The sequence below is a fragment of the Triticum urartu genome, chromosome 3A (assembly GCF_056163025.1).
Source record: "Triticum urartu cultivar PI428250 chromosome 3A, HENAU_Tu73, whole genome shotgun sequence".
In the NCBI taxonomy this organism is placed as follows: Eukaryota; Viridiplantae; Streptophyta; class Magnoliopsida; order Poales; family Poaceae; genus Triticum; species Triticum urartu.
Window position 1 is genome coordinate 332,161,552 of NC_141875.1, and position 23,441 is coordinate 332,184,992.

The following is a 23,441-nucleotide window of genomic DNA, read 5'->3' on the forward strand; positions in this document are numbered from 1 at the left end:
GGGTTGGTTCCGGTAACATCGCATTTGTGAGGACCCGTTCGTCTACGTCCGTTTGTCTTCTTCATGGACTCGTTCTTCTTCCTTGCGGGATTTCAGGCAAGATGATCATACCCTCGAAATCACTTCTATATTTGCTTGCTAGTTGCTCGCTCTTTTGTTATGCCTATGCTGCGATACCTACCACTTGCTTATCATGCCTCGCATATTGTTGAACCAAGCCTCTAACCCACCTTGTCCTAGCAAACCGTTGATTGGCTATGTTACCGCTTTGCTCAGCCCCTCTTATAGTGTTGTTAGTTGCAGGTGAAGATTGAAGTTTGTTCCTTGTTGGAACATGGAGATGTTGTTCCTTGTTGGAACATGTTTATTTTGTTGGGATATCACAATATATCTTATTTAATTAATGCATATGTATACTTGGTAAAGGGTGGAAGGCTCAGCCTTATGCCTGGTGTTTTGTTCCACTCTTGCCGCCCTAGTTTCCGTCATATCGGTGTTATGTTCCCGGATTTTGCGTTCCTTACGCGGTTGGGTTATAATGGGAACCCCTTGATAGTTTGCTTTGAATAAAACTCCTCCAGCAAGGCCCAACCTTGGTTTTACCATTCGCCACCTAGCCTCTTTTCCCCTTGGGTTAGGCCAGCCCAAGGGTCATCTTTATTTTAACACCCCCCCGGGCCAGTGCTTGTCTAAGTGTTGGTCCGAACTAAGTAGACTGCGGGTCCACCTCGGGGAAACTTGAGGGCTGGTTTTACTCATAGGATGTCTCATTCGGTGTTGCCCTGAGAACGAGATATGTGCAGCTCCTTTCAGATTGTCGGCACATCGGCGGTCTTGCTGGACTTGTTTTACCATTGTCGAGGATGTCTTGAAGAACTGGGATACCGAGTCTGATCGGAATGTCCCGGGAGGAGGTCTATTCCTTCGTTGACCGTGAGAGCTTGTGATGGGCTAAGTTGGGACACCCCTGCAGGGATTTGAACTTTCGAAAGTCGTGCCCGCGGTTATGGGCAGATGGGAATTTGTTAATTTCCGGTTGTAGAAAACCTGAAGTTGCCCTTAATTAAAATGCATCAACCGCGTGTGTAACCGTGATGGCCTCTTTCCGGCGGAGTCCGGGAAGTGAACACGGTGTTGGAGTTATGCTTGACGTAGGTTGTTCTAGGATCACTTCTTGATCATACTTTTATCGATCGTGTTTTGCCTTCTCTTCTCGCTCTCATTTGCATATGTTAGCCACCATATATGCTAGTCGCTTGCTGCAGCTCCACCTCATACCTTTACCTTACCCATAAGCTTAAATAGTCTTGATCGTGAGGGTGCGAGATTGCTGAGTCCCCGTGACTCACAGATACTTCCAAAACCAGCTTGTAGGTGCCGATGAGACCGTGCAGATGACGCAACCATGCTCAGGAGGAGCTCGATGAAGATCTTGTCCTTTGTGTTGTTCCGTTCTAGTTGATCAGTAATGGAGCCCAGTTGGGGACGATCGGGGACCTTTATCTCATTTGGGGTTCTTATTTTATTTTGGTTCCGTAGTCGGACCTTGATTGTATTTGGATGATGTAATGCTTTATTCATGTATTTGTGTGAAGTGGCGATTGTAAGCCAACTTTGTATCTTTTTCCCTTATGTATTACATGGGTTGTGTGAAGATCACCTCACTTGCGACATTGCTTTCAATGCGGTTATGCCTCTAAGTCGTGCTTCGACACGTGGGAGATAAAGCCGCATCGAGGGCGTTATAAGTTGGTATCAGAGCCTTCCCCGACCTTAGGAGCCCCCACTGATTGATCGTTTTTAGCGGCCGAGTTTGAGTCTAGAAAAAAAATGTTTTGAGTCATTTAGGAATTATATATCGGAGAGTTCAGGAATTCTTTTTACTCCCCAGTCTCCTCATCGCTCTGGTAAGGCATCCTAACGTAGAGTTTTGACTCTTCTCAAATTTCACAAAAAAAAATTAGGATCACGTGGGTATCTTGGAATCGTTCCGATGGTTTTGCGACGAGAACATTGTTCTTGGTGCCTCCTCTCATATAAGGGTTGCGGCAGTGTCCCGGGGAGTTGAGCTCCGAGGTGTTGTCGTCACAATTGTATCGTTGCAATTCTGGAATACCTGAGTTTAGTACGCGGACATCGAAAATCTCTTTTATGCAGTTCGTTGGTGAGATAACCTCGACGCAACCCAGTACTGGGGCGGGAGTTCGGGAGTATTGCCATAACTTGTATAACGGATGCTTTTCGAAGGTTGAGGTAGATGATTTCCGAAGGTTTCTTGGTTATGTGTTGAGGGATGGATACAGCTGGATGTAGGATTTGCTAGTTTTGGGTGAGATATTATGGTTCCCCTGTATGCCCAACACCTGATTGCATAACTGGGAAAATTTCGGGAGTTTATAAGTGGGAATTCAAGTAGCTCTTAGGATATCTTTCCGACAGATGTATGATATGAAATTGGGGTTCGACGTCTAGTGGTCCGCCTATTCACGGTCGGTTTTACAGTGGTCTCGTTGTGTCTTAAAGAGTCCTTGGCTATGCTGACTCGGGGACGCTTCGTATGTCATGTGCACTACCTTGTACATGATGGTGCTATACGATCGAGCCCGTGTAGGCCCCACCACGAAAACTTCGGACGAAATCTCTATCATATGTTTGTTCCGGCTTATTCTGCAAGCCAACCCTTTGTTTTTGTTTTGAGTTGTGGTATCCGAGTTGCTTCGAAGCCAAATGTTGATTCCATACCTTCTCTAATGTTGTTCTCATACTCCGATGCGAATACTAATCCTTCTCGATCATTGAGTCTGTCATGTCAATCCTTTTTTTTCAACCGGCGTGTTTCTCTTCAAGTGGATCCGATCATTTCAACAACCGCAAGATCAAGTATCAGTTCTTCTCAACGGTGTTCGGTTCATCCATTCCAAATTGTCTTTGTTTATCCCACCCTCCCTCCCTTTGTTTTTCTCCAAGGATTCAGATCTCTTAATCGAGTATCCATCTTATTGATGTGAAGTCTCTCCATTCTTTTCTATCATTATTCTTACCCAGTGGTTCCCTTGAAGGTGTTCTTCTAGTTCACCATTATTTGTTTTTTTTCTTCTCCGGTGGAACCAATTCAAGCCTTGTTGATCATATCATTTCCTCGTTTCAACCTTCTCTTGCCGGTGCACCTCATATTCATTCACTTCTCGCTATTTAATTGTTCCGGAGTGCTCAAGATATCTCAAAGATTCGTGTTTTCCACTCTACATTCACTCAAGATCTTACGAGGTTGTTATCTCATTCAAGCCATTTAATTCTACCGGTGCAATCTCTCCTTCAAATCGTTCAACGGTGTTTCTTTTGAGTGGGCCCTGACCCACAGGTCTTTTTCCAGGATCTTACCTGACTCTTCTTATTTTCTCGGAGCTACCTCAAATTTCTTGTCAAAGTTTGACGTAAGAATGAATTATCATCAGTCAAATGTATTTCTCCAAGATCTTTCAAATTCTTTTCATAGTTGGCTCAACCTCTTCGCTTTTGATTCTTCCGGAGTGTCTAAATAATTCTCGGTGGTGTTTTCTTGTCACACCCTGCATTTTGTAACTCTTCATTTGCATTATTTAAGCATGAAAATTTGGACCCACAAAAACTTTTGCATTATTTGGCTTTTATTTGGAGTTGGTTTTCTCTCTGTGCTTTTCAAGTGCTCTTTAAAGTCAACACAACTCCACCCCCTATACTTCATCTCCTTGCCCCAAACTTCTGCCCAATGATCATGCCATGTGTACAAAGCAATGTAGTATTTTCTTACAAAATAATTTGGCCAAATAGTATTTTCAAAAATTAGTTTTTCCAAAAACCCCTGGATTGCGGTTTGCACTGCAAGTACCTAATTTGGGGTATGAAAAATATTTCAAAAGGTATATTTGAAACCTATTAGATATAGTATTCCCATAAACCCCAAAAATATAATTTTAAAAGCTATTTTCCTATTTTATTTAAAGGCTTTTTCTTAAGGCCAGAAATGGTCTTTAATAGGTTAAAATTATTTTAATGTTTTAAAAATATTTGGCAAAATTTAGGGAAACTCAGTGGACATATATTTTCCATATACAAGAGTTTCAACACTTGGTCATGTTCAAAATATTGGGCAAAACCTCCCAAAACCATTTCTGCCCATTTCAAGGATTTGAAATATTTCTACAGGAAATATTACCATAAAAATCCAAAAAAATCCAGCAACTCACAAATGCATATTGTGATGATCTTGCAAAGCCTCACTTCAATCAAGATCATTTTGGTTCACCAAAATGCCCCAAAACCCTCTCTGACTAGAACCAAATTTGAACAAGTTTGTACTACCAACTTTCTCCCCTTGACCCCAACTTTTGTGAGCATGTTCACATGACCAAATGAGGCCACTACACCAAGTGGTGCATCAAGGAGAAGTGATTTGCTCAACTAGATCTACACAAGTCCATTTCTGCTAATTTCTAGGGTTTGCCAAAGTTACATTGGCAACTTTTCCCAAATGAGCTCAAATTTGGTGGCACACCCTATTTCTAAGTGTCATTCCATCCTGTTAAGTATCATGGCAATTGGAGTTCATTTGCTTGCCCAAACCATTATCAAACACCTTCTGACATTTTGCAAAAACCACTGTTTTGACCCCTTCCACTATTCTTGGAGAGCTCAAATTTTTACCACAGCCCCTTCTAGTCATATTTTACCTCCAGTAAGTTTTCCTAGCCCAAACTCAATTGTTGGGAGGATGAAAACCTCTCTCTCCCTCTCTAGACAGCCACTTTCTCTCTCTCCCTCACCCTCTCTCCTCTCCTACTAGCTCTCCAGGGCATCCAATGCCCCTCTCTCTTCTTTACTCCCCCCTAGACCTGCTAGACACCAATGGACGCGCTCACCATGCATAAAGAATGGCCATGCCGGGCATTTGGGCGCTCTGGAGCGCGCTACAGTGCGCTCCCGCACTGTAGCCACCCCCTTCCAGCCACCTCCGGCCACCTCGGGCCTCCCCCGCGTGCCTGCCAATGCGCCTCGGCGTCCGCAGCACGCTACACGGTCGGGCCCCTCCTCTCTCCTCCTCCCCGCGCCTCCGTGCTAGTGAACAAGGGCCGCTCGAGCGCGCCAATGGTGCGGCTCACACGTGCGCACCCCTGACCTCTCCCCCACCTCCTCTCTCTATCTCACCCGACGTGGTCGACGTCCAGGAACACCCCAGACACCACGCCTGCTTCCCCCGAGCCCTGCAGCGACGAGCGTGAGCTCGCCGGCGCACGGGTCTACGGGACCTCGCTGTTCGCCTATATAAAGGCCTCCCTGAGCCCTTCTCTCCTCACCACTCGCTATATGCACCTCCAAAACCTCCCCCTGCACCCCCAGTTCTTCTCCAGAGCCGCCCGAGCTCGAGATCGAGCTCGAGCTCCGCCGCTTCGGCTCGCCGAAGTTCGCGAGGTATAGGCCTCCCCCGCTCCTCCTTTGCCTCGATCTGGAACCCCTGCATCCCACTGATCGTTTCCCCTCTCTTCCCCGCCTCGTTTGCAGCCGGAAACGGCCGAAGCCATCGACACCCGAAGCTTCTCCGCCGCGAGACCTCGTCGCCGGCGAACCAGGCAGCTCCGGTGACGCCCGCCACCTCCACCCGATCGGCGACGCAGCACTGAGTCCAGCCATGCCCTCGCCCGACCTCGCCGTGGCCTACGCCGTCGCCAGTGAGCTCGCCGTCCCCTCTGGCCTAGGGTTGATGACGACGGCCGTGGGGCCCGTCCGTCAGCCTCTCACCCTGACGCCTGGGCCCCGCCCGTCAGGTTTGAACCTGGCGCGCACGCGTGCACCAGTGCGCTGGGCCGCCTCGCTGGCTGGGCCTGCTGCCCTGCGGCTGTTCTGGCCCAGCTGGCACAGGGCCTTTTTCCTTTTCTTTTTGCCACCTTTTTTCCAAAAATTCCATAGGATAGAATATATGTCCAAATAAATTAATTCCAATTTCTAAATTCCCAAAATATTGCAACCTATTTAATGGTGCAACTTTCATTCAAATCCAACAAACTTTTCTTCACTTTAAATATTTAAATGAGATTTTGAGCATTTAAATATGCCTTTGTAAATCCATTTCTCCCATTCTGTTGCACCAAATCCAAAACTAGGAATTTTCCCCTTCTTAGTTTTCAACCTAGTATTTTACAAAAATGAGTTGACATTTTTCTGAGCACTTTGGTTTTTCTGTTTTATTATTGCCTTATTTTCTCGTTATTATTTTGCGATGATAGATTGCGTTGCTGACGAAGGAGTTGGACCAGAAGACTTTGAAGACCCAGAAGACCTTGTTGAACCAGGCAAGCAGCCCTTTGACCATGTTTATGAAACCCTTTTATGCATTCCATATGGCACTTTATCATTGTTGCATCGGAATCATGATGAGAGGGGTGCCACTTTGGTGGGTTGCCCTCGTCTCCTCCTTATTGATACTTGCATTGTGCATGACCCTACCTCCTTATGAGGGTTATGCCGGTGGGAGTAGATAGAATGCTAAAGTAGTGCTCCGCAAAAAGGGACGGGTAAAAGCATGGTGATGGAGGCAAAGCATTTTCAAAGAACTTTTCGAAAACCCCGTCGGGTGCCACTTATGCCCGAGGGAGATAATGAAATGGGTAACCACTTGATGACGAAGTGGTGTACCGAGGCAAGTGTGTGTGTTGTTTTCGAAAACGAATTAGATTTAAGATTTGTCGAGTGTCCCAACCTTACATGCGCAACCACTCTACCCTTGTATGGGAAAGGGCATTATTGATTACCTAGGCCGATACTAGCTTGGAGCCCGCATTACTAGTAACGGGGGAGAGTTGGTGCTCTCTCTCAGGACGGGGTCGTGCCAGGTAGGGCGGCCATGACTGTTTTCACAGGGCACCGGATACACCGTTGTGTCCCCTCTCGGATGTTACGATCTCGAGTGAGTCTCATATGATGTACATCGTGAGGATACGGAACAACGAGTGGACTCCTTGTTAGTGTCGTCTAGGGAAAGATAGAGATCGGGTGCTTACCCCGGGTACTTGAGGTACCGCAGGTCGTGGATGACACGGAAGTTCCCCGGATCTTGTGGGTAAAGTGTGCAACCTCTGCAGAGTGTAAAACTATTCGAATAGCCGTGTCCACGGTCAAGGACAGTTGGGCGGTGCTGCTTAAACTACGTCCACTTGTTTACAAACTAGTGTGTGTGGGAAGAATTACTTGGGTCAAGTCAGAGGACTTGACATGATCGAGTTGGGTTGGTGCCCACTCTTTAAATGTTGATACCACTACTCAGGTCAAGTCAAAGGACTTGACATGTTTGAGCTGGGTTGGTGCCTACTCCATTTATGTTAATATCTGTAACCTATCCTTATGGTTACTTGAACTCTCCTGATGCATGTCTTACGAGAAGTTGAACATGTCATTGCACTCAAAAACTAGCTTTCCGCAAAAATTTACCTATATCATGCATTGTTGTACCTTGAACCAAAACATGGGTTGCTTGCGGGTACATTCAAAGTACTCATTGGCTTGCCACTGGTTATTTAATTGGCCAGGCATGGAAGAACAGGAGTTCGAAGAAGAATTCTTTGAAGACGAACATGCAAACTAGGACGTTTCCCAGTCAGAATGCCTGTAGGGTTAAGGTAGATGGCATGGGTTCTACTTATCGACGAAGATTTCCGCTGCTTATGTTTCATTTCATGTTCAGCCCTTAAGGCTTTATCTATGTAAGACTTGACCATAATGGTCTTAATTTGTGTAAGACGGTATGAATGGATGTAAGACTCTTGTTATTCAGCTTCTGTGTGTTTAGTGAGCATTGATCTCTGGGATCACTGTACACGTGCATTTGGTGATCTCGACTTATGAGTCGGGGTCCCCACAGAGCTGGTATCAGAGCCATCCTGGCTGTAGGAAGCCTTAGTTAGCATGGGCGTTAGTTAGCTTGATACCATCTAAACTCCTCTTCTTTTCTAAGCTTATCCAACCCAAGATATATTTCCCTTATTGACCTCTCCCATTCAACCTTTGTAGATGGCTGCCGTACCTGAAGACTTCCTGACCACAGGATTTCCCGTGCTTCTCGAGGATAGCCTCAAGAAGTGCCAGTACCACCGAGCCCCCATTTACACCTACCATGAGCATTGGATCAATGACACCAAGACGGAGTATCATGTGGAAGTGATCTGAAGGCCAACAACTCCCCAACAAAGCTGGTTCTTTGAGGGACCCCAGATGGCAACACTAGTCCTTGCCGTCGAGATGGCAACCCTCAAGGCACTCACCCGCCTCCGAGACCTTCTTCCAGAGATGGCAGACGAGTTGGCAACCCGTTTCTTGCCTTATCGGAAGGAAGGTGAGGATGAGAGCAGTGCCCCAGCTCCACCATTAGAAGAAGGACTTCCACTCCGATTCCAGACCTACTTCAGCCTTTGTGTGAATAGCTTGGCACAACGCTTGGCCTATGAATCAATGGAACTCCGAAAGGAACTTCATGAGACCAAGGCACTTCTTCAAGCACAAGGGAAGAAGGATAGGGTCAAGAAGGAAGGTGCTCCCCCTGGACAACCCGCAATCGCATACAGAGGCGGAAGACCCCCAAAGGATGGAGAACCACCACAGCAACACCGCATGAGCGCAAAGGAATACCGCAAGCTCTTCGCACCTCCGGCAAAGCAACGCCGTGTTGAGCTCCTCCACTCCCCCACCCCTTCAAGTGAATAAGAAAGTCAGGCCGCCGATGACGAGGAGGAAGACTCAGAAGAGCCAGACTACGCGACCGAGCATTCCACCACTTAGGCATCATTCGCTGCCCGGATATGCCCGTTAGTAACCCCCACGGTAGGATAGGTCGTGTACCCCTATGCGAAGTCGAGTCCTTGTAATGGTTCATATGAAACCATGTGGTATTGTGTTTGCTTTTGATGTGTTTGATGGACGTCGTACTTTCCTTCAGGAACTTGTAAGCGACTACATCACCCATTTGGATTTTAATAAATGTGTTTGGCCTTTTGGCCCTTGCATGAAAACAATTAGTGTCATACCAACCCCCTCACTAGGCATCCCATTTATATTGCTTCCCCATCTTTCCCAATCATGAGACCTTGACCGCTCCGACAGGATGCCTGTTGTAACTCGTACTGGTACCTCTACCCAGCAGCCAGAAGCCGGAGAAGGAGCCAGTCAAGACCAAACCCAAGGACAAGCTCCACCACCGCCACCACCTCCAAGCATGGACATGGCTCAGCTTCTCCAAGCCTTCCGAGAGGAACGCCAAGCCAACACTGCAGCCCTCCAGATGATCGCTCAAGCTGTCAACCGCCAGCCGGCGGGAAATGGCAATGCACGTTCCACATTGGTGGAGTTCAAGAAGCATGCACCACCCACCTTCATCGAGACTGCCGAACCCCTGGATGCAGATGACTGGGTCCGCACCATTGAGGATTTGCTGGAACTAGTCGGATGCACTGAAGACCGTGAGAAGGTGGCATATGCTGCTCACTGTCTCGGGGGAACTGCTAGAGCTTGGTGGGATGGATTCAATGCCATGCATGCTGAGCAAAACATCACTTGGAATAACTTCAAGGTAGAATTCCGCAAGGCCCACATTCCTTCCGGAATCGTGGCCATCAAGAAGCTTGAGTTCCGAGCCCTGAAGCAAGGTAGCAACACTGTCAAGGAGTACATGCAGAAGTTCAGTGTTCTCTCAAGGTATGCCCCTGAAGATGTCAGCACTGATGCTGCCAAAAGGGAGCACTTCATGGAAGGCCTTAACCAGACCCTGCAGTACTCTGTTGTTGTGTGTGACTGCCCGACCTTTCCTGATCTGGTGAACAAGGCACTCATGCTTGCGGACAAGAGACGTGCTTTGGATGACACCCGTAAGCGCAAGATGATCAGCAAGGGTAGCTCCAGCAACCAGAAGCCTCGCCCGTGGCAGCCAGCCCCAGTCAAGCCAACTTATCAGCAGCCAAGAGCTCCTGCACCCCGCACCAACTACCCACCTTAGCAGTATGCCAACCCTAGGCCAGCCTACAACAACCCCAATAACAATGCCGGCAAGAGCAACAACCCCAATCAAGTCACTTGCTTCGGATGTGGTCAGGCAGGACACTACTCCAAGAATTGCCCCAACAAGAAGCCCGATGCACCGCGCCCCAATGCCCAGAACCCAGGACAAGGTCGTGGAATGCCGCCAAGGAACCAAGCTCCCCGCAACCTGTCCAACAACGGCAAGGGTCGTGTGAATCATGTCACTATAGAAGAAGCCCAGGAAGACCCGGACGTCGTGCTGGGTACGTTCCTTGTCAACTCAACACCTACAACTGTCTTGTTTGATTCGGGAGCCACGCATTCATTTGTCACCCAAAAGTTTGCATTAAAAAGTGGCATGACCCCTACACCCCTGAATAACCCCATGGTGATACAAACCCCCGGAGCAGAGATGAGAGCCAAGATAGGATGTAAAGGAGTCGGGATTGTCATTAATGGGGTAGACTTCCTAGCAGACCTTATCATCTTAAGATCGCAAGGCTTGGATGTGATCTTAGGAATGGATTGGCTCATCAAGCACCAAGGCTTGTTAGATTGTGCCAACCGGACTGTCACTGTAACCAATGACCAAGGAGTCGAAGTTAGATATGCCTCCAACCCCTCCTCTGCTCAAGCCACCCAAGTCAACTCTGTCAGAAGTTGGACTGGAGCAAGTGCCGGTAGTATGCGAGTACCCCGATGTCTTTCCTGATGAGCTACCGGGAATGCCTCCTGACCGAGACATCGAGTTCATCATCGAGCTCATACCCGGAGCAGGACCCATCTATAAGAAGCCTTATAGAATGGGATCGGAAGAGTTAGCAGAATTGAAGAAGCAACTGGAAGAGCAGTTGAGGAAGGGATTTATTCGCCCTAGTGCCTCCCCTTGGGGATCACCCATTCTGTTTGTGACAAAGAAGGACGGTACCATCCGCTTATGCATTGACTACCGCTCCCTCAATGAAGTTACAATCAAAAACAAGTATCCACTCCCCAAGATTGAAGATCTGTTCTATCAACTCAATGGAGCCAAGGTGTTCTCCAAGATTGATCTCAGATCTGGGTACTACCAGCTGAAAATCAGACCCCAAGATATTCCGAAGACGGCATTTGTAACCAGATATGGCCTGTATGAGTGCACAGTCATGTCCTTTGGATTGACCAATGCCCCAGCTTACTTCATGTATCTCATGAATAAGGTCTTGATGGAATATTTGGACAAGTTTGTCGTTGTCTTCATTGATGACATTCTTTTCTTCTCAAAGGCGGAAGAAGGGCATGAGCAACACTTGAGGATGGTCCTAGATAAGCTTTGAGAGCACCAACTGTATGCCAAGTTCAGCAAGTGTGAATTTTGGCTACGCAAAGTTGGATTTTTGGGTCATGTTTTGACTGAAGAAGGATTGTCGGTCGATCCCACTAAGATTGAAGCCATGACTGAATGGCAATCCCCAAGCAATGTGAAGGAAGTCAGAAGCTTCCTCGGACTCGTGGGATATTACCGCAAGTTCGTTGAAGGATTCTCAAGCATTGCACGACCTATGACTCAGCTCTTGAAGAAGGACAAGAAGTTTGAATGGACGCCGAAGTGTGAAGAAAGCTTCCAGGAGCTGAAGAAGAGATTGACCACCGCCCCAGTTCTGGCCACACCAGATATACACAAGGAGTTTGTGATATATTGTGATGCGTCAAGAACCGGACTGGGAGGTGTTCTGATGCAATAAGGCAGAGTCGTAGCTTACCTTTCAAGGCAGCTACGGCCTCATGAAGAGAACTATGCTACTCATGACCTTGAGTTGGCAGCTGTAGTTCATGCCCTGAAAACATGGCGACATTACCTCCTAGGGAAGCGGTGTGAGATATAGACGGATCACAAAAGTCTAAAGTGTATTTTCACTCAAAAGGAATTGAACATGAGGCAAAGAAGATGGCTAGAATTGATCAAGGATTATGACCTCAGTGTTCAATACCACCCTGGAAAGGCTAATGTGGTGGCAGATGCCTTAAGCAGGAAGGCTTGTTCCTTGAATGCTATGCTTAAGGAAAGGCTACCCACCTTGTATGAGGAACTTGAAAGCTTCGGGTTGGAACTGGTTGCACCAGGATTCTTAGCCAACCTTGAAGTCAAGCCTACCCTGATGGATGATATTAAGGAAGCTCAGAAGGGACACGAAAGTATTGAAGGCATCAAGAGGAAGATCAAGGCAGGCAAGGCCCCAGGATTCTCAGAGGATGAGCAAGGAATTGTGTGGTTTGGGAATCGCATTTGCGTACCCAACAAGATTGAGCTCAAGAATTTGATCTTGCAAGAAGCTCATGACACCCCGTATTCCATCCACCCCGGAGGAACCAAGATGTACCAAGACCTGAAGGAAAGATTCTGGTGGCATGGCATGAAGAGAGAGATAGCCACTTTTGTCGCTGAGTGTGACATATGCCAAAGGGTCAAGGCTGAATATCAGCGACCTGCTGGATTGCTCCAACCACTCAAGGTTCCCGAGTGGAAGTGGGATAAAGTCGGAATGGATTTCATCACTGGACTACCTAGGTCAAACAAGGGACATGACTCCATCTGGGTCATAGTCGATCACTTGACTAAAGTAGCCCATTTCATTCCTGTGAAGACCACTTATGATGGAAACCAGCTAGCAACTCTATACATCAACAGAATCGTAAGCCTTCATGGTGTTCCCAAGGAGATCGTGTCAGACCGAGGAACCCAGTTTACCTCAAGGTTCTTTCCACCCACAGACTGGAGGTCAGACAGAACGAGTGAATCAGATACTCGAAGACATGCTCCGAGCCTGTGTCTTAGCATATGGAGCTAGGTGGGTAGATTGCCTCCCTTTCACCGAGTTCTCCTACAACAAGGGTTATTAGTCAAGCCTTCAGATGGCACCCTTTGAGGTGTTGTACGGGCGCAAGTGCCGCACACCCCTCAATTGGTCAGAAACCAGGGAAGGACTAATATTTGGGCCTGAGATCCTCCATGAAGCTGAAGACCAAGTTCAGCTAGTCAGAGAACAACTGAAGGCCGCTAAGTCCAGACAGAAGAGCTACGCTGACACTCGTCGCCGACAAGTAGACTTCCAAGTCGGAGACCATGTATACCTACGAGTGACTCCTCTTAAGGGAACCAAGCATTTCCATGTTAGGGGAAAACTCGCACCAAGATTTATCGGCCCCTTCGAGATCACCGCACGACGTGGAGAAGTGGCTTACCAGTTGGAACTACCACCTGAACTATCCGATGTGCACAACGTATTCCACGTGTCGCAACTTCGGAAGTGTCTCCAAGTCCCAGGCAAGCCTAATCTTTACAAGGATGTCGAGCACCAAGCCATTGACCTTCAGCCTGATTTGACTTACCGTGAGAGGCCCATCTGCATTTTGGATGAGGCTGAGCAACGCACTCGAAGCCGCACGATCAAGTACTTCAAGGTCCAGTGGATCAACCACACTGAAGCAGAAGCAACCTGGGAACGTGAAGACTACCTTAGATCCGAGTTTCCATATCTCTTTAAAGCCTAGTTTAGGAATCTCGAGGACGAGATTCTTGTAAGGGGGGTAGATCTGTCACACCCTGCATTTTGTAACTCTTCATTTGCATTATTTAAGCATGAAAATTTGGACCCACAAAAACTTTTGCATTATTTGGCTTTTATTTGGAGTTGGTTTTCTCTCTATGCTTTTCAAGTGCTCTTTAAAGTCAACACAACTCCACCCCCTATACTTCATCTCCTTGCCCCAAACTTCTGCCCAATGATTATGCCATGTGTACAAAGCAATGTAGTATTTTCTTACAAAATAATTTGGCCAAATAGTATTTTCAAAAATTAGTTTTTCCAAAAACCCCTGGATTGCGGTTTGCACTGCAAGTACCTGATTTGGGGTATGAAAAATATTTCAAAATGTATATTTGAAACCTATTAGATATAGGATTCCCATAAACCCCAAAAATATAATTTTAAAAGCTATTTTCCTTTATTTAAAGGCTTTTTCTTAAGGCCAGAAATGGTCTTTAATAGGTTAAAATTATTTTAATGTTTTAAAAATATTTGGCAAAATTTAGGGAAACTCAGTGGACATATATTTTCCATATATAAGAGTTTAAACACTTGGTCATGTTCAAAATATTGGGCAAAACCTCCCAAAACCATTTCTGCCCATTTCAAGGATTTGAAATATTCTACAGGAAATATTTCCATAAAAATCCAAGAAAAACCCAACAAGTCACAAATGCATATTTTGATGATCTTGCAAAGCCTCACTTCAATCAAGATCATTTTGGTTCACCAAAATGCCCCAAAACCCTCTCTGACCAGAACCAAATTTGAACAAGTTTGTACTACCAACTTTCTCCCCTTGACCCCAACTTTTGTGAGCATGTTCACATGACCAAATGAGGCCACTACACCAAGTAGTGCATCAAGGAGAAGTGATTTTCTCAACTAGATCTACACAAGTCCATTTCTGCTAATTTCTAGGGTTTGCCAAAGTTACATTGGCAACTTGTCTGAAATGAGCTCAAATTTGGTGGCACACCCTATTTCTAAGTGTCATTCCATCCTGTTAAGTATCATGGCAATTGGAGTTCATTTGCTTGCCCAGACCATTATCAAACACCTTCTGACATTTTGCAAAAACCATTGTTTTGACCCCTTCCACTATTCTTGGAGAGCTCAAATTTTTACCACAGCCCCTTCTAGTCATATTTTACCTCCAGTAAGTTTTCCTAGCCCAAACTCAATTGTTGGGAGGATGAAAACCTCTCTCTCCCTCTCTGGACAGCCACTTTCTCTCTCTCCCTCACCCTCTCTCCTCTCCTACTGGCTCTCCAGGGCATCCAATGCCCCTCTCCTCTTCTTTACTCCCCCCTAGACCTGCTAGACACCAATGGACGCGCTCACCATGCATAAAGAATGGCCATGCCGGCCATTTGGGCGCTCTGGAGCGCGCTACAGTGCGCTCCCGCACTGTAGCCGCCCCCTTCCAGCCACCTCCGGCCACCTCGGGCCTCCCCCGCGCGCCTGCCGATGCGCCTCGGCGTCCGCAGCACGCTACGCGGTCGGGCCCCTCCTCTCTCCTCCTCCCCGCGCCTCCGCGCTAGTGAACAAGGGTCGCCCGAGCACGCCAATGGTGCGGCTCACACGCGCGCACCCCTGACCTCTCCCCCACCTCCTCTCTCTATCTCACCCGACGTGGTCGACGTCCAGGAACACCCCAGACACCACGCCTGCTTCCCCCGAGCCCTGCAGCGACGAGCGTGAGCTCGCCGGCGCACGGGTCTACGGGACCTCGCCGTTCGCCTATATAAAGGCCTCCCCGAGCCCTTCTCTCCTCACCACTCGCTCTCTGCACCTCCAAAACCTCCCCTTGCACCCCCAGTTCTTCTCCAGAGCCGCCCGAGCTCGAGATTGAGCTCAAGCTCCGCCGCTTCGGCTCGCCGGAGTTCGCGAGGTATAGGCCTCCCCTGCTCCTCCTTTGCCTTGATCTGGAACCCCTGCATCCCACTGATCGTTTCCCCTCTCTTCCCCGCCTCGTTTGCAGCCAGAAACGGCCGAAGCCATCGACGCCCAAAGCTTCTCCGCCGCGAGACCTCGTCGCCGGCGAACCTCACAGCTCCGGTGACGCCCGCCACCTCCACCCGATCGGCGATGCAGCACTGAGTCCAGCCGTGCCCTCGCCCGACCTCACCGTGGCCTACGCCGTCGCCGGTGAGCTCGCCGTCCCCTCTGGCCTAGGGTTGACGACGACGGCCGTGGGGCCCGTCCGTCAGCCTCTCACCCTGACACCTGGGCCCCGCCCGTCAGGTTTGAACCTGGCGCGCGCGCGTGCACCAGTACGTTGGGTCGCATCGCTGGCTGGGCCTGCTGCCATGCGGCTGTTCTGGCCCAGCTGGCACAGGGCCTTTTTTCTTTTCTTTTTGCCACCTTTTTCCAAAAATTCCACAGGACAGAATATATGTCCAAATAAATTAATTCCAATTTCTAAATTCCCAAAATATTGCAACCTATTTAATGGTGCAACTTTCATTCAAATCCAACAAACTTTTCTTCACTTTAAATATTTAAATGAGATTTTGAACATTTAAATATGCCTTTGTAAATCCATTTCTCCCATTCGGTTGCACCAAATCCAAAACTAGGAATTTTCCCCTTCTTAGTTTTCAACCTAGTATTTTACAAAAATGAGTTGACATTTTTCTGAGCACTTTGGTTTTTCTGTTTTATCATTGCCTTATTTTCTCGTTATTATTTTGCGACGATAGATTCCGTTGCTGATGAAGGAGTTGGACCAGAAGACTTTGAAGACCCAGAAGACCTTGTTGAACCAGGCAAGCAGCCCTTTGACCATGTTTATGAAACCCTTTTATGCATTCCATATGGCACTTTATCATTGTTGCATCGGAATCATGATGAGAGGGGTGCCACTTTGGTGGGTTGCCCTCGTCTCCTCCTTATTGATACTTGCATTGTGCATGACCCTACCTCCTTATGAGGGTTATGCCGGTGGGAGTAGATAGAATGCTAAAGTAGTGCTACGCAAAAAGGGACGGGTAAAAGCATGGTGATGGAGGCAAAGCATTTTCAAAGGACTTCTCGAAAACCCCGTCGGGTGCCACTTATGCCCGAGGGAGATAATGAAATGGGTAACCACTTGATGACGAAGTGGTGTACCGAGGCAAGTGTATGTGTTGTTTTCGAAAACGGATTAGATTTAAGATTTCTCGACTGTCCCAACCTTACATGCGCAACCACTCTACCCTTGTATGGGAAAGGGCATTATTGATTACCTAGGCCGATACTGGCTTGGAGCCCGCATTACTAGTAACGGGGGAGAGTTGGTGCTCTCTCTCGGGACGGGGTCGTGCCAGGTAGGGCGGCCATGACTGTTTTTACAGGGCACCGGATACACCGTTGTGTCCCCTCTCGGATGTTACGATCTCGAGTGAGTCTCATATGATGTACATCGTGAGGATACGGAACAACGAGTGGACTCCTTGTTAGTGTCGTCTAGGGAAAGATAGTGATCGGGTGCTTACCCCGGGTACTTGAGGTACCGCGGGTCGTGGATGACACGGAAGTTCCCCGGATCTTGTGGGTAAAGTGTGCAACCTCTGCAGAGTGTAAAACTATTCGAATAGCCGTGTCCACGGTCAAGGACAGTTGGGCGGTGCTACTTAAACTACGTCCACTTGTTTACAAACCAGTGTGTGTGGGAAGAATTACTTGGGTCAAGTCAGAGGACTTGACATGATCGAGTTGGGTTGGTGCCCACTCTTTAAATGTTGATACCACTACTCAGGTCAAGTCAAAGGACTTGACATGTTTGAGCTGGGTTGGTACCTACTCCATTTATGTTAATATCTGTAACCTGTCCTTATGGTTACTTGAACTCTCCTGATGCATGTCTTACGAGAAGTTGAACATGTCATTGCACTCAAAAACTAGCTTTCCGCAAAAATTTACCTATATCATGCATTGTTGTACCTTGAACCAAAACATGGGTTGCTTGCGAGTACATTCAAAGTACTCGTTGGCTTGCCACTGGTTGTTTAATTGGCCAGGCATGGAAGAACAGGAGTTCGAAGAAGAATTCTTTGAAGACGAACATGCAAACTAGGACGTTTCCCAGTCAGAATGCCTGTAGGGTTAAGGCAGATGGCATGGGTTCTACTTATCGACGAAGATTTCCGCTGCTTATGTTTCATTTGATGTTCAGCCCTTAAGGCTTTATCTATGTAAGACTTGACCATAATGGTCTTAATTTGTGTAAGACGGTATGAATGGATGTAAGACTCTTGTTATTCAGCTTCTGTGTGTTCAGTGAGCATTGATCTCTGGGATCACTGTACACATGCATTCGGTGATCTCGACTTATGAGTCAGGGTCCCCACATTTCTCGTCGTCACGCTCAACATTTCAAAACCGAAGAAGATTTTTCCTCTCAATCTTGGTCCGTTCTCTTCAAGATTCATGCCTCTAGTTTGTTGCCATCCTCTCATAATTATTTTCGATTATGAGATTTCTTTCCACCAATCCAGAGTAATTCAGGAGTCTTTTCAGTTTGATTATCTGGAGCCCACCATCTAAGATTTATTCATTTTTAGCTTCCAGTTATCATTCTCCAATATTACCGGTGCATCATTCAATATTCTCTAATTAGTTTGTGATCCCTTCGTTCTCATGTATCTAAATTCTCTCAAGCTTCGTCGTTCATTTGCTAATTCTTCCCGGTGTTGTCCTCATCTTTTCCTCGGTCATTTTAATTCTTACGGTGGTTTGCTCAAGATTCTTCTTCCTTCATTTATCATATCAATTTATTCATTGCTTCAACCCTACCGGTGGTTCGTCGAAGACATTCTCAAGTCATGCTATATCTATCTTAATCCTTTTCGACAAGAATAAGTAGTGTGCCAAATCCGTTGATTGTCATCAATTTAATTGGTGAAGGATACGCATAACATAATTTTTATTCTTGTTCCATCCAAGCGATTAATTCTTTATTCCGGAGGCCCTTCAAATTCTCGGTTTCAATTGTTTCATTTTCTCTTTTTTCTCGGAGTTCCAACCTCTTTCAATTATATTATCACGGAAATCTCTATCTAAATCATTGCGAGGCTTCAATCTTATTCTTTCCATCAGTCAATTATTTTGGATCATTCTTTTGTTTACCGGAATTCTTCATGGAGGCTCTACATGATGGTTCATCAAGGATTTATATTCCTTCTCGAAACGTTCATCAACTTTCTTTTCAGAGGAACTCAAGATTTCTTCATATTGTAACCCGGAGTGCAATTCTTTCTACCGTATCATTGGAGGTGGTAGTATGTCATTCTTGATAATTTGAGTTCATGTTTTCATGATTCACATGTTGTCAAGATTGGGACATTTTAAATCCATCAATCTCGTCATTGGAGCTATCTTGGGTTATATTTAAACTAAAGCCTTCCCTAAGGATTGTTGCTATCTATGGTGTCTATAAATGACCCAAGTTATTCATCTATCCTCCCGGTGACATAAGCTTCTCACCTCCTTGTTGTTATCAATCTAATATATCATTTCCGTTAGTGGCAGTATTTGACCTCATAGCTTTGAGATGTTCTCCATAAACCCACTACAACCTTGTTCTTTTCGTTGTTGGTGTTCCAACAACTCCGTTCGACCATTCTCCTAAGGATGCCTTTTTCAAGCTCAATTGTGGCACAACTTGGCATTTTCTTCCCCATTCTCCTATTTCAATTATCTATCTTCTATTCTTTTGTTCCGGAGGCATTGTGATGTTGCTTTCTTCAACCATCATCTCGTTTCATCAAAGATTATATTCTTTTCATGATTGTCCATTTAACCGGAGTGTTGTGCCCTTTTGCTCAAGTTCCTTTCGCCTTATCAAGTCTTGCATCCCTTCTAAACCGAAGTTCTACCCGAATCGGTTCTTTCCTTTTTCCCCTTTCTTAACGGAGTGCTTTCAACTTCGTTCATCTCCGTTGCATTCTTTTCTCGAACTGGCTTAACCTTTTCAAGGTTCTTTGGTTTCACTCGTTTGTCAAAGAAGAAACTTAGCCTTACCTCTTCTCTTTCTGTTCCATTTTCCCTCCGGTGCCATTCTAGATCTCGGGACGAGATCCTCTCGTAGTGGTGGAGTGTTGTAATGCCCCGAGACCGATGTGCCAAGTGTCGTCCAGTTATTCATTGTTTTTGTCTTGTCATTGCTTGCGTGTCATGCATTGCATATCATGTCATCATGTGCATTTCATTTGCATACATGTTCGTCTCAGGCATCCGAGCATTTTCCCCGTTGTCCGTTTTGCAACCCGGCGCTTCGTTCTCCTCCGGTGGTCATTTCTACCCTCTTCTCGTGTGTGGGGATTAAACATTTCCAGATTTCACCGAGACTTGCCAAGCGGCCTTGGTTTACTACCGGTAGACCACCTGTCAAGTTTCGTACCATTTGGACTTCGTTTGATGCTCCAACGGTTAACCGAGGGACCGAGAAGGCCTCATGTGTGTTGCAGCCCAACACCCTTCAAATTTGGCCCAAAATCCACCTAAACCTGTTCCATCATCTCGGTCGTTCGATCGCGATCGCGTGGCCGAAAACCGCACCTCATTTGGACTCTCCTAGCTCCCTCTACCTATAAATAGGTGTCTCCCTCCGAAATCCTCGCGCAGATCAAAACCTAGCTTCGCCCTCCTCGCGCCCGGACAAATCTCCCACTGCGCCGGACAATGTCCAGCCGCGCCGCCACCTCGCTCCGATGAATCTCGTCGCGCCAGGTCACCCCGCCACCGCCGCCAGCCTACTGCGCGCCGCCACCTCTCCCGCGCGGGCCCGAGAGGCCCAGATCCGCCCCCCGGCCCAGTGCACTGTGCCGCTGCTTGGCGCCCGAGCCGCCGCCCGCGCCCGCGTGCCTTCGCCACCGGCCGCCGCGCGCCGCCCGCATCATCTCCGGCCAGCTCTGCCCCGCCGCCAAGCTTCCTCGTCACCGGCGTGGCGCCCCGCGCCGCCCGTAGCCTGGGGCCATCGCCGGACCTCCTCCTCGACTTCGTTCACTCGCCGGAGCTCACGGAGTTCGCCGGAGTAGACTCCGGTCGGATCCACTCGGAGTGGATCAGACCCACCCCTCCCCTCAACCAAACGCCCCATCCAGATCCGGATCCGTGCCGTCCCGCTTCTCTCTGTCCCGCATTGACTTTTCGCGGAGGTATAAATTTCATTAAGTCCCCGAAATTCCCAGATTCATATGCCCATGTTCATCGCATCGTAACTTTGCAGCCTTAGCTCCGTTTTGCGTGTATAGCATATCAAAATGTTCGTCTCAGAGAGCACATCATTTCACCTCATTGCATCATTTTCATTTGAGCTCATCTTGATGCCCGAAATGCTGTTGGAAGATTGCTATTTGAGTTAATTGTCAGATCTGCTGCACCAAATAGCTATTTGTAATTTTTGCCATGATTATTGTGTGCATGATATGCCCCTGAGCTCTTCATGAGTTTTGTTATATGCTTTATCATCTTTCCAGAGGTGCCATCCATGTATTTTTGTGATGTGTGTGGTGACTAGCACAAGCTTGCAAAGTGGAGAATTCGTTAATGCTGATTTCAGGGACTTAGCATTTCCACTAAGTCCTTGATCTGTTTATTTCAATATGCCATATGTTCATGTTGTTTCCTAGTGATCCGCGCCTCTTTTGAGGATGATCAGTAAGGATGATTTGTTAATCTTGTAGTGCTCTATCCATCCATGTCTTTGTTTGCAATTATGGAGCACCCTAGCTTGAGTCAATCGAGCTCTACTTTTGCTATTTCGTGAATTTGTGCAGATTGTCTACTTGTTAGCGATTTTGCCGAGGGTGTTGTTGTTGATCCGTGCATGCTATGTTAGTGTTCTTGCCATGTCTAGCTTGTATAATGTGTATTCTTGATGGGCGTATGCTTAGATTGTCATGCCTTGCTCTGGAGTGAGTGCATCGAGCTCGTAAACATGCCTACTTGATATCTGATTTGCATGCTCCAGTTTTTCACTAAGTCTGTGATCTGATTACGTTTTTGCCATGTTCACATGCTTGCAAATGTATTCTCTGATCCCTTTTGGCTCAAGGTCACTATAGGACTTTTGTTAAGCTCTTTGAGTGGCCCCATGCCATGCTTTACTTTGCCATGTTCAGGCCCTGTAGCATATAGTTTTCTTGCTCCAAAGTGTGCTACCTGATCTGAAATTCCAGGCTTATGTTAAATTTTCTAAGTCTGAATCTGTTTACCAATTGCTCTTTTGCCATGCTTGTTTGAACCTGTTAATGGATGAATTAGCCGTAGCTCAGTGTTCATTTTTTGTTAAGCATCATGAGTGGATCCCTGTCATGTATTTTGTTGTCATGTTTGAGTGCTGTAGCATGTTCATCTTGTTGCATTTAGTTGGCTACTTGCTGTAAATCGCAGACTGGTGTCATATTTGAATTGCTTGCCATTTCCAAACCGTAACTCCGATTCCGGTGATCTTTATATCGTTTTCAAGCGATTTCACCTCACCTTTCCAGTGGCACACTTGGATTTCCATGTTGAGGCCAGGTTTAATCATTCCTTGTCAAATCATGCATATGCATCGCATACCGCATCTCGCATATCATATCATGTTCATGTGTTGGTTGTTTACTATGTTGTGTGCTTCTTTCCGGTGTTTTCTTCTTCGGGTTGGTTCCAGTAACATCGCGTTTGTGAGGACCCGTTCGTCTACGTCCTATTGTCTTCTTCATGGACTCGTTCTTCTTCCTTGCGGGATTTCAAGCAAGATGATCATACCCTCGAAATCACTTCTATCTTTGCTTGCTAGTTGCTCGCTCTTTTGTTATGCGTATGTTGCGATACCTACCACTTGCTTATCATGCCTCCCATATTGTTGAACCAATCCTCTAACCCACCTTGTCCTAGCAAACCGTTGATTGGCTATGTTACCGCTTTGCTCAGCCCCTCTTATAGTGTTGTTAGTTGCAGGTGAAGATTGAAGTTTGTTCCTTGTTGGAACATGGAGATGTTGTTCCTTGTTGGAACATGTTTATTTTGTTGGGATATCACAATATATCTTATTTAATTAATGCATCTGTATACTTGGTAAAGGGTGGAAGGCTCAGCCTTATGCCTGGTGTTTTGTTCCACTCTTGCCGCCCTAGTTTCCGTCATATCGGTGTTATGTTCCCGGATTTTGTGTTCCTTACGCGGTTGGGTTATAATGGGAACCCCTTGACAGTTCGCTTTGAATAAAACTCCTCCAGCAAGGCCCAACCTTGGTTTTACCATTCGCCACCAAGCCTCTTTTTCCCTTGGGTTAGGCCAGCCCAAGGGTCATCTTTATTTTAACCCCCCCGGGCCAGTGCTTGTCTAAGTGTTGGTCCGAACTGAGTAGACTGCGGGGCCACCTCAGGGAAACTTGAGGGATGGTTTTACTCGTAGGATGTCTCATTCGGTGTTGCCCTGAGAACGAGATATGTGCAGCTCCTTTCAGATTGTCGGCACATCGGGCGGTCTTGCTGGACTTGTTTTACCATTGTCGAGGATGTCTTGAAGAACCGGGATACCGAGTCTGATCGGAATGTCCCGGGAGGAGGTCTATTCCTTCGTTGACCGTGAGAGCTTGTGATGGGCTAAGTTGGGACACCCCTGCAGGGATTTGAACTTTCGAAAGCCGTGCCCGCGGTTATGGGCAGATGGGAATTTGTTCATTTCCGATTGTAGAAAACCTGAAGTTGCCCTTAATTAAAATGCATCAACCGCGTGTGTAACCGTGATGGCCTCTTTCCGGCGGAGTCCGGGAAGTGAACACGGTGTTGGAGTTATGCTTGACATAGGTTGTTCTAGGATCACTTCTTGATCATACTTTTATCGACCGTGTTTTGCCTTCTC

The 23,441-nt window shown here is 47.0% G+C and overlaps 1 protein-coding gene across 1 annotated transcript; it reads left to right on the plus strand.

Moving 5' to 3' along the window:
- The first annotated feature begins 9,127 nt into the window (after window positions 1–9,127).
- On the plus strand, window positions 9,128–10,253 carry LOC147979619 (uncharacterized). The gene is given in 2 exon segments (XM_087516773.1): window positions 9,128–10,030; window positions 10,032–10,253. Coding segments are annotated over 2 exon segments (1,125 nt in total).
- The last annotated feature ends 13,188 nt before the right edge of the window (window positions 10,254–23,441 follow it).